The 16725-nt window shown below is 36.6% G+C and overlaps 1 protein-coding gene across 1 annotated transcript; it reads left to right on the top strand.

The window, feature by feature from the left end:
* Window positions 1-1964: 1964 nt before the first annotated feature.
* Window positions 1965-16462, top strand: LOC101898801 (uncharacterized). Its single transcript, XM_005190267.3, has 5 exons — window positions 1965-2184; window positions 8396-8603; window positions 8693-8879; window positions 15249-15365; window positions 15424-16462. The coding sequence occupies exons 1-5, from the start codon at window positions 2053-2055 to the stop codon at window positions 16388-16390; spliced, it is 1611 nt and encodes a 536-aa protein (XP_005190324.2). The 5' UTR covers window positions 1965-2052; the 3' UTR covers window positions 16391-16462.
* The last annotated feature ends 263 nt before the right edge of the window (window positions 16463-16725 follow it).

Raw genomic sequence — 16725 nt, 5'->3', positions numbered from 1 at the left:
ATAATAAGATCAAGCTATTCAAACTATCTAAAAGCGACGGTGGGTAATTATCTTTTATGATTTTTGCCATGAATGTTTTTTTCTATTTAGAAATTACTATGGAGTTGTTTTACTTATAATAAAAATTGTCCCGCTCACATAAGTCTATGCTCTATTATGCATTAGAAAATATGCACTAAAGCGGACGGGGCCAGCTAGTCATTCAATAAAATTAAAAAAATAAAAATTATGGCGTTTGACGTTGTTGCAGTTTTTTTTATCTCACCCTGTATATATTGATATATGGAAAAGCTACGAACTTATATACTTCCTCTCTTTTGGTGGGTTGAATCAAAAAAGAGGACAGATGGAAGCAGTTAAACACTTTGCTGTAATACACTGAAGATAAGCGACATGCAAATGTGCACTTTTTTGCGTTTGCAAATATTTCAGAAACGGTTATTTTAATAACAATTAAAAAAACAGTAAGTTCGGCCGGGCCGAACTTTGAATACCCTCCACCATTTGGAACGAATTAGAAAATTTTCAAAAAAAAAAAAAAAAAAAAAAAATCCATTAAAAATTCTGTTGAAATCTTTAAAATATCGAATATCGGAAGGTGCCGATATATGGGAACCTATATAGACAATTACCTTTCAGGGGTTAAAGTGCTCATAAAGAACCTCTTGCGTAGAATTTCAGACAATTTCGTTGAAAAATGTAACTAAAATCATGAATATACCGAATATCGGGGGTACCGTTATATGGGTGGCTAACGATATCGTGGACCTATATAGATAATTATCTTCCAAGGGATAAAGTACTCACAATGAACTCGTCGTGTGGATTTTCAGACAATTCCGTTGAAAAGTGTGGGTAAAATCATCAAAATACCGAATATCGGGGGGTACCGTTATATGGGGGATTTACGATATCGTGGACCTATATAGATAATTCTCTTCCAAGGGATAAAATACATACAAGGAACTCCTTGTGTGGATTATCAGACAATTCCGTTGAAAAAAGTTGCTAAAATCATCAAAATACGACTATCGGAGGGTACCGTTATATGGGGGCTATACGATATCTTGGACCTTTATAGATAATTCTCTTCCGAGGTGGACCTATATAGATAATTCTCTTTCAATGGATAAAGTACTCATAAGGAACTTCTTGTGTGGATTTTCAGAACATTCCATTAGAAAATGTGGCTAAAATCATCAAAATACCGAATATAGGGGGGTACCGTTATATGGGCGCTATACGATATCGTGGACCGATATAGCCCATCTACGAACTTGACCTGCCTGCAGACAAAAGAGAGATATGTGCAAAATTTTAGCTTCCTATCTTAATTCGTCGGACGGACATAGCTAAATCGTCTTAGAATTTTACGCTGTTCAAGAATATATATACTTTGTTGGGTCTAAAATGATTATTTCGATGAGTTACAAACGGAATGACGAACTTAATATACCCTCCATACTATGTATGGTGGAGGGTATAAAAACAAAATAACCGTCATTACACGAGGGGCGTGGTTACCAAAAGGCACATTAACATACTAATTTGGGCTATAATGGATTTATATGGGCATCGAACCGATGCCTGTAATTCGATTGCAGAGAAACTACTCTAACACAAAACAATGATTACAATTTTGTAATTTTCATTTTCTCACAATAAATTAAATATCGCATAGTTGTTAAAATTCTACTAACGTCACATTAATATCGCATGCGATAAATGTATTTTGTAACTGAAGCAAGCGAAGCAGTTGAATGTGAACTAAGTGTGCTGTAAGTTTATGAATTCCTTATAGTGGCTGAAAAAAACCTCTATTAGAACACTCATATAAGTCAGATCGTTGTAAAACAATAACAACAACAAAGTATGTAATTATTTATTTTTGCAATTCATTGTCGGATTGTCTTTTCAGTTGCACTGCTTGAAAGTGAATTGTTTTAAAAAACGCCAACCTATTTTAAAAAGAATTTAGTAATGATCCGGTAACAGATTAGGTAGCATTATCGTAGTGTATCTAACGAATATAAGTTGTTATTATCGGGAATCATGAGTATAAGCTATGATAAAATTAACAAGATATGGACCAGCGAAAGGGAAGAGTCCATCTACAGTGAAAAGACTTCATTGGGAGAAATTGTCTATCAGCAGCTACAGAATTTTCCAAATAAAGTGATACAGGTTAGTTGTGGAAAAAAATCGCTGAAAGAGTCTTAATAATGGAATTCATCTTCAATAATCTTGTGCACTTAAAAAAAAACAAGTAAATACAAAAAAAAATACACTCCACCATTTGGAACGAATTAGGAAAATTTCAAAAAAAAAAAAATCAAATAAATAAATAAAATTCATTAAAAATTCTGTTAAAATCTTAAAAATACCAAATATCGGAAGGTGCCGATATATAGAAGATATACGATATTGTGGACCTATATAGACAATTCTATTTCAGGGGTAACAAAACAATTCTCCTTCAGGAGGTAAAGTACTCACGAGGAACTCCTTGTGTGGAATTTCAAACAATTCCATTGAAAACAGTGGCTATAGTCATAAAAATACCGAATATCAGGGGCCATTTATGTGGGGGCCATTCGATATGGTGGACCGATATAGCCCATCTTCGAACTTGACCTGCCTGCAGACAAAAGATAAATCTGTGCAAAATTCTTGCTTCCTATCTTAATTCCTTTTGACTGTAGCGTGATTACGACAGACGGACGGACAGAGAATTTTACGCTGATCAAGAATATATGTACTTTGGTGGGTCTAAAATTATTATTTCGATGAGTTACAAACGGAATGACGTTGGTTTTACCGACAGATGTATAACCTAAGTCAACTATTTAAATATATTTTGACATCTATTATGATTATTCAAATTGTTGACCCTATATGGAACAGGTTCCGAAGGAATGGATAAATATTTTCTGTTTCGTATCGGACTTAAATAAATATGATAAAAATATTGCGATGTCCCAGGTGTGGACAATATTGGTTATTTCCTTCACTTTTTATGAGATGGCTAATAATTTTTAGAAAATGTTAAAATGGCTGGATGTACCAGATATCGTCGACCGAAGTATTCCTTTTTCGTACTTCATCTAATACAGATAAAAAAATTGGTATGGGGAAAATTACAAGAAGATCGGACATGCACAGGGTGAGATAAAAAACTGCAAATAAGTCAAACGCCACAATTTTTACATATTTTTATATTTTATTGAACGAAAGCAAAAAACTCGGAAATAGCATCAAATTTTAGAATAAGTTTAGATTTATTCGAATTGGTCACCTTTGGCACAAATTATGGCCTTCAAACGGACAATAAAAGCGTCACACGCTCTGCGGTATTTTGGCCCATTCCCGGCGAAGCGCTGGCTTGAGGTGCTTGCTTGGTATTTTTAAGTGCCAATCTTGCTTTCCAAAATACTCGAGACACAATAGTCCAACGGATTAATTTCCGGAGATTTTGGTGGTCACTGTGCGCAGGAAATAAAGCGAGGAACTTCATTTTGTAACCATTTTTGGGTGGCGCGTGCAGAGTTCGATGGTGCTAAGTCCTGTCGGAATGCAAGCCACTCGCCTGACATCTGTTAAAAATTATTTCAATGACAGATCATTATATTTTTTACAAACCAAGAATTTTGGTGAGAATTTTATAGAAGACAAGTTATTCGTGATGGAATTCAAGCGTGATAGTGTGATTTCTTTATATTTGGCTGGAAAACCACAAGTGGTTATCGTTAGAGCACTCCAGCAGTTAAATGTGAATAAATCTTTTGTGTCTCATACCATCGCTCGTTACCGCGATACTGGTAGCGTAGCCCTACGTAAAAGAAGTGGACGGGAGATAACAGCAATATCAGCTGAAATGGTTCGAAAAATAAAGAAGCGATTTGATCGAAACCAGCGTCGCAGTGGCCGAAAAATGGCTTGTGTGCTGAACATATCGCAATATTCCATTCAGAAAATATTAAAAAATGAGCTCCAAAAGTGCAAGAACTTACACTGCAACAGAAAGAAAATAGACTCAGAAGAGTTAAAGAGTTGCTTCGCTTGACCGAAAGTGGTGAACTGCCGAATTTGGTTTTCTCCAATGAGAAAACATTCGTTATCGTGTTTACTTGCCAAAGAGGTCAGCTGAAAATGTGCACCTTCGGTTGACCACCAGAACAGCCGATGGTCGCTCTTCACTCGTATCAGTCGACCGTGGCATCAGAATAAATGCCGAATATTATCGCGAAAATATTATGCAGGGTGTATAAAAGCCTTGGGCAAGCAATCATTTTTGCCGCAGACTTTAGACATTCCAACAGGAGTCAGCACCATCGTACTCAGCACGCACCTTCCAAGAATGGTTACAAAATGAGGTTCCTCACTACATTTCCAGCGCACTATTGTGCCTAGAGTATTTTGGAAAGCTAGATTGGCACTAAAGTGTCGATCACCTCAAGCAAACGCTTCGCCGGGAATGGGCCAAAATACCGCAGAGCAACATTTGGGCAGCGCGTGACGATTTCATTAGCCGTTTGTAGGCCATAATTCTTGTCAAAGATGACCAATTCGAACACATTTAAACGTATTCTAAAATTTGATGCTATTTCCGACATTTTTTGTTTTCATTCAATAAAATTAAAAAAAAAAAATGTAAAAAGTATGGCGTTTGACTTTATTGCAGTTTTCTTATCTTACCCTGTATACCCTGTATATGTAAGATTCCAAGGAATTTTAATCCGAAAAAGTGTAGAAGAGGAGGGAACTTTACCCTTATATTTTGGCTACTTTACTATTCCAAAAAATGCCGGAAGGTGCCGATATATAGAAGATATACGATATTGTGGACCTATATAGACAATTCTATTTCAGGGGTAACAAAACAATTCTCCTTCAGGAGGTAAAGTACTCACGAGGAACTCCTTGTGTGGAATTTCAAACAATTCCATTGAAAACAGTGGCTATAGTCATAAAAATACCGAATATCAGGGGCCATTTATGTGGGGGCCATTCGATATGGTGGACCGATATAGCCCATCTTCGAACTTGACCTGCCTGCAGACAAAAGATAAATCTGTGCAAAATTCTTGCTTCCTATCTTAATTCCTTTTGACTGTAGCGTGATTACGACAGACGGACGGACAGAGAATTTTACGCTGATCAAGAATATATGTACTTTGGTGGGTCTAAAATTATTATTTCGATGAGTTACAAACGGAATGACGTTGGTTTTACCGACAGATGTATAACCTAAGTCAACTATTTAAATATATTTTGACATCTATTATGATTATTCAAATTGTTGACCCTATATGGAACAGGTTCCGAAGGAATGGATAAATATTTTCTGTTTCGTATCGGACTTAAATAAATATGATAAAAATATTGCGATGTCCCAGGTGTGGACAATATTGGTTATTTCCTTCACTTTTTATGAGATGGCTAATAATTTTTAGAAAATGTTAAAATGGCTGGATGTACCAGATATCGTCGACCGAAGTATTCCTTTTTCGTACTTCATCTAATACAGATAAAAAAATTGGTATGGGGAAAATTACAAGAAGATCGGACATGCACAGTGTGAGATAAAAAACTGCAAATAAGTCAAACGCCACAATTTTTACATATTTTTATATTTTATTGAACGAAAGCAAAAAACTCGGAAATAGCATCAAATTTTAGAATAAGTTTAGATTTATTCGAATTGGTCACCTTTGGCACAAATTATGGCCTTCAAACGGACAATAAAAGCGTCACACGCTCTGCGGTATTTTGGCCCATTCCCGGCGAAGCGCTGGCTTGAGGTGCTTGCTTGGTATTTTTAAGTGCCAATCTTGCTTTCCAAAATACTCGAGACACAATAGTCCAACGGATTAATTTCCGGAGATTTTGGTGGTCACTGTGCGCAGGAAATAAAGCGAGGAACTTCATTTTGTAACCATTTTTGGGTGGCGCGTGCAGAGTTCGATGGTGCTAAGTCCTGTCGGAATGCAAGCCACTCGCCTGACATCTGTTAAAAATTATTTCAATGACAGATCATTATATTTTTTACAAACCAAGAATTTTGGTGAGAATTTTATAGAAGACAAGTTATTCGTGATGGAATTCAAGCGTGATAGTGTGATTTCTTTATATTTGGCTGGAAAACCACAAGTGGTTATCGTTAGAGCACTCCAGCAGTTAAATGTGAATAAATCTTTTGTGTCTCATACCATCGCTCGTTACCGCGATACTGGTAGCGTAGCCCTACGTAAAAGAAGTGGACGGGAGATAACAGCAATATCAGCTGAAATGGTTCGAAAAATAAAGAAGCGATTTGATCGAAACCAGCGTCGCAGTGGCCGAAAAATGGCTTGTGTGCTGAACATATCGCAATATTCCATTCAGAAAATATTAAAAAATGAGCTCCAAAAGTGCAAGAACTTACACTGCAACAGAAAGAAAATAGACTCAGAAGAGTTAAAGAGTTGCTTCGCTTGACCGAAAGTGGTGAACTGCCGAATTTGGTTTTCTCCAATGAGAAAACATTCGTTATCGTGTTTACTTGCCAAAGAGGTCAGCTGAAAATGTGCACCTTCGGTTGACCACCAGAACAGCCGATGGTCGCTCTTCACTCGTATCAGTCGACCGTGGCATCAGAATAAATGCCGAATATTATCGCGAAAATATTATGCAGGGTGTATAAAAGCCTTGGGCAAGCAATCATTTTTGCCGCAGACTTTAGACATTCCAACAGGAGTCAGCACCATCGTACTCAGCACGCACCTTCCAAGAATGGTTACAAAATGAGGTTCCTCACTACATTTCCAGCGCACTATTGTGCCTAGAGTATTTTGGAAAGCTAGATTGGCACTAAAGTGTCGATCACCTCAAGCAAACGCTTCGCCGGGAATGGGCCAAAATACCGCAGAGCAACATTTGGGCAGCGCGTGACGATTTCATTAGCCGTTTGTAGGCCATAATTCTTGTCAAAGATGACCAATTCGAACACATTTAAACGTATTCTAAAATTTGATGCTATTTCCGACATTTTTTGTTTTCATTCAATAAAATTAAAAAAAAAAAAATGTAAAAAGTATGGCGTTTGACTTTATTGCAGTTTTCTTATCTTACCCTGTATACCCTGTATATGTAAGATTCCAAGGAATTTTAATCCGAAAAAGTGTAGAAGAGGAGGGAACTTTACCCTTATATTTTGGCTACTTTACTATTCCAAAAAATGAATTTTGTCGTACAGTGTAATCTTTAATTTAAACAATTAAAAAAGCAGTTAAGTTCGGCCGTGTCGATCTTTGAATACCCTCCAACATTTGAACGATTTTGGCAATTTTTGTCATACACCATTACAATATTTAAATGCGAAACTTGAATAAAACAATTCGGTGAATAATGTAGCCAAAATCATCAAAATTCCGAATATAGGGAGGTATCTTTATATTGGAGCTATACGAAGACGTGGACCGGCACAGACAATTTTCTGTCATAGGTTGTAGTATCCATTACAAACTTTAAACATCCATTACGAACTTTAATTCCGGTGAATAATGTCGCTAAAATCATAAAAATACCGAATATCGGGAGGTACTCTTATATGGGGCTATACGAAGACGTGGACCTGCACAGACAATTTTCTGTCATAGGCTGTATTACCCATTACGAACTTCAAATACCACATTTGAAATATTTCCGGTGAATGATGTCGCTTAAATCACCAAAATGCCTAAAAAAGGGAGGTGCCATTATATTTGGGCTACACAAAAATGTGGACCTACATAACCTATTTCCAATACCAAAAGTCCTGCAGACATAATGCACATTTGAGTACAATTTTAATCAACCTACTTCATTTCGTTCGGAAGCTAGAGGGATTTCCACATACGGTCAGACGGATGGACATTGCTAAGTCGACATAGAATTTTATGCTGATCAGGAATATATATACTTCGTGGGATCTAAAATGTATATTTCGAGGTGTTACAAACGGAATGACAAACTTAATATACGCTCCATACTATGGCGGAGGGTACTTGGATTCATTAACTGAATCCATCCTCTTTTTCTGATTTTTTGGGTAAAAAAATTTCATTCAGTGAAATTTAGAAAATAATTATAGCCTATGTTGCAAAATTTTGGGAAAATCTGTTTAACGTCCCTCACACCAAAAGCAAAGGGCTTTCATAGCGAAAAAGAAAATTTCCAACTAAAGATTAATTGCGCAGTATAATTAATGTGAATTATTTTTTTGTTGCGTATTAATTTAGCAAAACCTTACAAAATATTTAAATATGCATTCTAAGGTGGGATGTTCCAAAAATATATATTTTCTCTTCTGCTAATGACTTTTAATGGAAATACGTGGAATAGTCGTAACATGTCTAATCATTTATTTCATTTTTAGATCGATGATACAAATAATACGAAAGTAACTGCTCAAGAGGCTTGGGAGTGGGGCATACGCATCGCACAACACCTACGTCAGCTAAAATTGGATGAAAACGATGTCATTGGCATTGTGGCTTTAAATACGACATATGTTCTTCCGGCAGCGATTGGTTGTCTTTTCAATGGCACTCCAATACACACGGTCAATCCTAAATTGGATTTGGGTAAGTATCAGGAAAATTGTTATAACAATATACTACAATGTATAAGTATACACTTGGAGATATATATGTCACTAATATATTTTTTCCAGACACCATATCGCACTGCTTGAACATCACCAAGCCGAAATTGATATTTTGTGATGGCGGCAACTGCGAATTGTTACAGAAGGCATCAAGTTCTTTCAATCCTATATTTTACACGCTATCTGAACATATAAAGGGTATACCAAAAATTGTTGACATGCTGAAAGCAACAACAGGAGAAACAAAATATAGGTAAGAATCCACGCATCTTGAATTTAATTTCTAACAAGTAAAAAAGCTGTAAGTTCGGCGGGGCCGAACTTTGAATACCCCTACCATTTGGTACAAATTTGGCAATTTTCAAAAAATTAAAAACCCTTAAAAATTCTGTTAAAATCTTACAATTACCGAATTTAGCCGTAAATTAGGGCCTATAAGAGGACCTGGACCTGAATACGCAACTTTTGTCATTTGCTGTTAAAGTCCCTCACATACGTAGTATGCACTCCACAACAAGGATATTTGCTGCCAGACATTAGATATGGCTCAAAATACCTCTGCCAAAATTAATCGGTTCAGTTTTTATATAGCTTCGATATACATCTTCATCCGATTTTACAGTTGTTGCTCACCATATAAATAATACCAGCCCAAATTGGAAAGATTTTTTCATATTCAACCGAATGTTTCCATTTGGTGAAACTCGGTCCGGCATACCTATTGCTCTAATATACAGAGTGAGATAAAAAACTGCAACCAACGTCAGACTGCTGGCATTTCTAAGCCACTCGTCCGACAGCTCTTAAAATTATTCCAGTGGCAGCTCATTATATTGTTTACAAGAGTACAAAAGCATTTTGGTGAAAATTTCTCAGAAAAAAAGTTATTCGTGATGGAATTCAAGCGCGATAGTGTGATTTCTTTATATTTGGCTGGAAACCCACAAGTGTCATTCGTTAGAGCACTCCAGCATTTAAATGTGAATAAATCTTTTGTGTCTCGTACCATCGCTGATTACCTTGATACTGGTAGCGTAGCCCGACGTCAAGGAAGTGGAAGTAGATAAAAGAAAACAGCAACATCAGCAGAAATGGTACGAAAAGTAAAGAAGAGACTTGATCGAAACCCGCGTAGTAGTGACCGAATAATGGCTCGTGAGCTGAACATATCGCAATATTCCATTCGGCAGATATTGAAAAATGAGCTCGGGGTAAAGCTATTGAAATTCCAAAAAGTGCAAGACCGCAAGTGCATACACCGCAACAGAAAAAAATAGACTCAAAAGAGCTCAGGAGATGTTTCGCTTGGCCGAAAGTGGTGAAATGCCGAATTTGGTTTTCTCTGATGAGAAAACATTCGTTGTCCAGCAGTTGGTAAACAAACAAAATGATCGTTTTTACTTGCCAAAGAGGTCAGCTGAATATGAAAATTGGAGGGTGTATTAAAGCTTTGGGAACGCAAACATTTTGACCGCAGAACTTGGACATTATAACAGGACTCAGCATCATCGCACTCAGCACGCGCCACCCAAGAATGGTTACAAAATGAGGTTCCTCGCTTCATTTCCAGCGCACAATGGCCACCAAAATCTCCGGATACCAATCCGTTGGACTATTGTGTCTCGAGTACTTTGGAAAGCAAGGTTGGCACTAAAAAATACCAAAGTGCCGATCACCTAAACGCAAGTGCTTCGCCGGGAATGGACCAAAATACCGCAGAGCAACATTCGGGCAGCGTGTGATGGTTTCATAGGCCGTTTGAAGACCATAATTCGTGCCAAAGGTTACCTTTGGTCACCTTCGAACAAATGTAAACTTATTCTAAAATGTGAATCTATTTCCGATATTTTTTGCCTTCATTCAATAAAACAAAAAAAAAAAAAAGTGAAAATTATGGCGTATGAGGCGTTGCGGTTTTTTATCTCATCCTGTATATACTTTGTTTGGTCTAAAATGACAAACTTAATGAAAAAAAAAACCAAAAATACAAAAGTGGGCGTGGCTAGTTCCTCCACCCCCAAATAAATTCTTTTGGTTGGAGAAATAGTCAACAGAATGTCGTATTCCAATTTTCGAACCAATAGCTCAATTATTTTGATTAATATTATTTTTTTAAACCCTACACCACAAGGTGGTCAGGGTATTATGTCTTTGTGCATTTGTTTGTAACAGGCAAAAGGAAACGAGATAGACCCATAGTTCCTATTTATTATCTGCATAGAATCACATTCTGAGTCGATTTATGCATGTCCGTCCGTCCGTCCGTCTGTCTGTCTGTCCATGAATTTTTGTAAATAAAGTACAGTTCGCATTTATTGTCCTATCCAGATGAAATTGTGCACAAATCATTTGTTTGGCCCAAAGACGAACTCTATTGAAATTGGAGATAATCGGTCAAAATTTAGATATAGCTCCCATATATATCTTCGTCCGATTGCACCAAACGTGTAGAATCAGCCCGAATAGTATGGAATTTTGCACATACAACCAAATTAGGCCTGAAAATAAGTATGCCAAATTTGATCGAAATCGGTTCAGATATAGGTATAGCTCCCATATATATTGTTCATCCGATTTGTTATTTTTGTCCTCCGCAGCCGTAATATGCACTCTGTAATAACAATATTTGGGGAAATATATCAAATACAGCTCAGAAATACATTTGTCAAATTTTACCGAGATCGGTTTCGGTTTGGATATAGCTCCCATATATATTTATCCGATTTCAAATTAATTGTGCACCAAATCGGCAATACAAGTCCGAATTTAAGCAAGTAAAAAAGCAGTAAGTTTGGCCGGGCCGAACTTTGAATACCCTCCACCATTGGGAACGAATTAGACAATTTTCAAAAAAATGAAATCCATTAAAAATTCTTTTAAAATCTTTAAAATAGAACAGAGTTTGGCTTACTTGTTTGGGATACCATAGTATTTTGTTGTTGCAAAATCGTCAGGCGAAATCCCATTATTGTTGTTTTTATAAAAACAACGTTTGTTTATGAGTGGAGAACGATGGTAATGTTTACCAGGGGGTAAGGCAGGGAATACCTAGGTTTCGGAAAGAGCCACCAATCCTCATCAGTTCCCTTGTTTCTTGTCTGGGATATTCTCCCCAGAAGTTATTTAAAAAAATAACTTCTATGACAAAAAACATTTTTTACCCAAGTGACGAGATCGTAAGCTCAATAGAAGAGGAACAAAAGAATTACATAAAACTAAAATTCTTTTGGAAAATCTTCTAAATCTTACAACCGCACTTATAAACATTTACATCTTTCTCCACTTTGTTATGCTTTCGTTCAACCTGAACGAAGTAACATAACCATGTAAGTTTGTTTTGTCTGTTACAACAAAAACCCCTTCGTCGACCGTGCCTGTGTCTATTAATAGAACAGAGTTTGGCTTACTTGTTTGGGATACCATAGTATTTTGTTGTTGCAAAATCGTCAGGCGAAATCCCATTATTGTTGTTTTTATAAAAACAACGTTTGTTTATGAGTGGAGAACGATGGTAATGTTTACCAGGGGGTAAGGCAGGGAATACCTAGGTTTCGGAAAGAGCCACCAATCCTCATCAGTTCCCTTGTTTCTTGTCTGGGATATTCTCCCCAGAAGTTATTTAAAAAAATAACTTCTATGACAAAAAACATTTTTTACCCAAGTGACGAGATCGTAAGCTCAATAGAAGAGGAACAAAAGAATTACATAAAACTAAAATTCTTTTGGAAAATCTTCTAAATCTTACAACCGCACTTATAAACATTTACATCTTTCTCCACTTTGTTATGCTTTCGTTCAACCTGAACGAAGTAACATAACCATGTAAGTTTGTTTTGTCTGTTACAACAAAAACCCCTTCGTCGACCGTGCCTGTGTCTATTAATAGAACAGAGTTTGGCTTACTTGTTTGGGATACCATAGTATTTTGTTGTTGCAAAATCGTCAGGCGAAATCCCATTATTGTTGTTTTTATAAAAACAACGTTTGTTTATGAGTGGAGAACGATGGTAATGTTTACCAGGGGGTAAGGCAGGGAATACCTAGGTTTCGGAAAGAGCCACCAATCCTCATCAGTTCCCTTGTTTCTTGTCTGGGATATTCTCCCCAGAAGTTATTTAAAAAAATAACTTCTATGACAAAAAACATTTTTTACCCAAGTGACGAGATCGTAAGCTCAATAGAAGAGGAACAAAAGAATTACATAAAACTAAAATTCTTTTGGAAAATCTTCTAAATCTTACAACCGCACTTATAAACATTTACATCTTTCTCCACTTTGTTATGCTTTCGTTCAACCTGAACGAAGTAACATAACCATGTAAGTTTGTTTTGTCTGTTACAACAAAAACCCCTTCGTCGACCGTGCCTGTGTCTATTAATAGAACAGAGTTTGGCTTACTTGTTTGGGATACCATAGTATTTTGTTGTTGCAAAATCGTCAGGCGAAATCCCATTATTGTTGTTTTTATAAAAACAACGTTTGTTTATGAGTGGAGAACGATGGTAATGTTTACCAGGGGGTAAGGCAGGGAATACCTAGGTTTCGGAAAGAGCCATCATCATACCATCGTTCTCCACTCATAAACAAACGTTGTTTTTATAAAAACAACAATAATGGGATTTCGCCTGACGATTTTGCAACAACAAAATACTATGGTATCCCAAACAAGTAAGCCAAACTCTGTTCTATTAATAGACACAGGCACGGTCGACGAAGGGGTTTTTGTTGTAACAGACAAAACAAACTTACATGGTTATGTTACTTCGTTCAGGTTGAACGAAAGCATAACAAAGTGGAGAAAGATGTAAATGTTTATAAGTGCGGTTGTAAGATTTAGAAGATTTTCCAAAAGAATTTTAGTTTTATGTAATTCTTTTGTTCCTCTTCTATTGAGCTTACGATCTCGTCACTTGGGTAAAAAATGTTTTTTGTCATAGAAGTTATTTTTTTAAATAACTTCTGGGGAGAATATCCCAGACAAGAAACAAGGGAACTGATGAGGATTGGTGGCTCTTTCCGAAACCTAGGTATTCCCTGCCTTACCCCCTGGTAAACATTACCATCGTTCTCCACTCATAAACAAACGTTGTTTTTATAAAAACAACAATAATGGGATTTCGCCTGACGATTTTGCAACAACAAAATACTATGGTATCCCAAACAAGTAAGCCAAACTCTGTTCTATTAATAGACACAGGCACGGTCGACGAAGGGGTTTTTGTTGTAACAGACAAAACAAACTTACATGGTTATGTTACTTCGTTCAGGTTGAACGAAAGCATAACAAAGTGGAGAAAGATGTAAATGTTTATAAGTGCGGTTGTAAGATTTAGAAGATTTTCCAAAAGAATTTTAGTTTTATGTAATTCTTTTGTTCCTCTTCTATTGAGCTTACGATCTCGTCACTTGGGTAAAAAAAAATGTTTTTTGTCATAGAAGTTATTTTTTTAAATAACTTCTGGGGAGAATATCCCAGACAAGAAACAAGGGAACTGATGAGGATTGGTGGCTCTTTCCGAAACCTAGGTATTCCCTGCCTTACCCCCTGGTAAACATTACCATCGTTCTCCACTCATAAACAAACGTTGTTTTTATAAAAACAACAATAATGGGATTTCGCCTGACGATTTTGCAACAACAAAATACTATGGTATCCCAAACAAGTAAGCCAAACTCTGTTCTATTAATAGACACAGGCACGGTCGACGAAGGGGTTTTTGTTGTAACAGACAAAACAAACTTACATGGTTATGTTACTTCGTTCAGGTTGAACGAAAGCATAACAAAGTGGAGAAAGATGTAAATGTTTATAAGTGCGGTTGTAAGATTTAGAAGATTTTCCAAAAGAATTTTAGTTTTATGTAATTCTTTTGTTCCTCTTCTATTGAGCTTACGATCTCGTCACTTGGGTAAAAAATGTTTTTTGTCATAGAAGTTATTTTTTTAAATAACTTCTGGGGAGAATATCCCAGACAAGAAACAAGGGAACTGATGAGGATTGGTGGCTCTTTCCGAAACCTAGGTATTCCCTGCCTTACCCCCTGGTAAACATTACCATCGTTCTCCACTCATAAACAAACGTTGTTTTTATAAAAACAACAATAATGGGATTTCGCCTGACGATTTTGCAACAACAATCTTTAAAATATTTAATATCGGAAGGTGCCTGGAGGGGATAAAGGATATTGTAGACCTATAAAGACAAATCTATGTCTGGGTGTAAAGTGCTCACAAAGAACTACTTGTGTGGATTCTCAGACAATTCCGTTAAAAAATGTGGGTAAAGTCATCAAAATACCGAATATCGGGGGGTACCGTTATATGGGGGATATACGATATCGTGGACCGATATTGACAATTCTCCCATAAAAGCTTTTAATTCTTATGCGGAGCTCTACTATACTAGCAAAGTGGTGTAGGGTATCATAAAGTCGGCCCCGCTCGGCTTTAAGACTGTCTTTACTGGTTTACTATTGATGCATATTTATTATTTTGTTGCACAGTGTAAGTGAGGTGTATAATAAACTTCAGATAAGAAATTCCATTTATATAAAAAAAACGATATAAGTTGCCAAATTGTAATGAAAATCTTTACAACTATTTCTTTTTTATTTCCTCTAGGCCAGCTAAGCTTTCCAAGGGAGTCAAGCAAACTGTGGCAATTCTCTGTTCATCGGGGACGACGGGAAAACCAAAAGCCGTCTGCATTTCCTCCTCCCTGTTTCTATTTTACGATTGGTATGTCTGTTAAAATATTTCCTTTACTTTCCCTTAAATAACTCCAAATATTTTTTAGGATCAACAACAATGAAAGTGTCCTATACATATCCAGTGGCATTGATTGGATAACTGGCATCTACTTTCTGTTTAGCAGCTGTATTCGAGGCTTTACCAGGATAATATTTAACAAAACTTTCGAGACGAGTCATTTCTTGGAAATCCTCAAAAAATATCAAATTACCACGGCTTTTCTCTCATCGCGCTATGTTGCTGCTTTAGTTCAACACCCGGATGTATCGCGGGAAAATTTAAAACATTTGAAATCGATTACTTTTGGTGGCTCGGCGCTAAGTGAAGTTAATTCGGAGAAGTTGATACAACTGTGTTCGGAAAGTGCAAAAATAAGTTTTTGTTACGGCAGCACAGAAATGGGTCCAATTTCACAGAGATGCGAAAAACGAAAATTCAATTCGGTGGGTAAGCTATTCAACAACCTGCAACTGGCCATTGTCAGCGATGAAGGCCAACATTTGGGACCAAATGAAATTGGTGAAATTATTGTGAAAATGCCCTACCCCTGGAATGGTTATTATGGAAATCCTCAAGAATCCGCCAAGGCCGTTGATGACCATGGTTGGTTCCACAGTGGCGATGTGGGTTATGTGGATGACGACCACGATTTGTTTATTGTCGATCGTAAAAAGGAGATTTTGAAATACCGGGGGTTACAGTTCTCAACCAACGAAATTGAAGGTGTCATTGCCGAGCTGACAGGTGTTCGTGATGTTTGTGTTGTGTCGGTTTTTAATGAAACCGATGGTGACTTGGCCGGTGCCTTGGTGGTGTTGGCTGAAGGATCCAATTTAAAGCAGCAAGATGTTATTGATCATGTTAAGCAGCGTTTGGTTTCGCCGCACAAGCATCTTAATGCAGGCGCATATTTTGTGGATAAATTGCCTCAGAATCTGAATGGAAAATTGATAAAGAAAGAAGCTAGTGAATTATTGAGGAAGTTGGCTGCGAAAAATCATTTGGTTAAATGAATTTTATCTTAATTTTGGGTTCGGTATTTTAATTGTAAATAAAATAAATAGATCTACGAGAAAAATTGTTTATTTATATGCGACAAAATTTATTTATTTTTTTAAATAATAAAGGGGAAAATCCAGAAGATTATGAAAGTGGAGCTAGAACAAGTTAAAAAGTATTAGTCGATTTTTCCGACAGATGCATACTTTCAGCCAATGTTCGATTATTTAAATATAATTTGACTTCTGTTATGATTTTTCAAATTGTTGACCCTTTATGCAGTAGGTTCCGAAGGGATGGGCCAATATTGTATCGGATCTAAATAATTATGATAAAAATATTGCGATGT

The sequence above is a fragment of the Musca domestica genome, unplaced genomic scaffold (genome assembly GCF_030504385.1).
Source record: "Musca domestica strain aabys unplaced genomic scaffold, Musca_domestica.polishedcontigs.V.1.1 14, whole genome shotgun sequence".
NCBI classification, from domain to species: Eukaryota; Metazoa; Arthropoda; class Insecta; order Diptera; family Muscidae; genus Musca; species Musca domestica.
The sequence above is the reverse complement of the archived record's forward strand: the minus strand, read 5'-3'. Positions and strand labels throughout refer to the sequence as shown.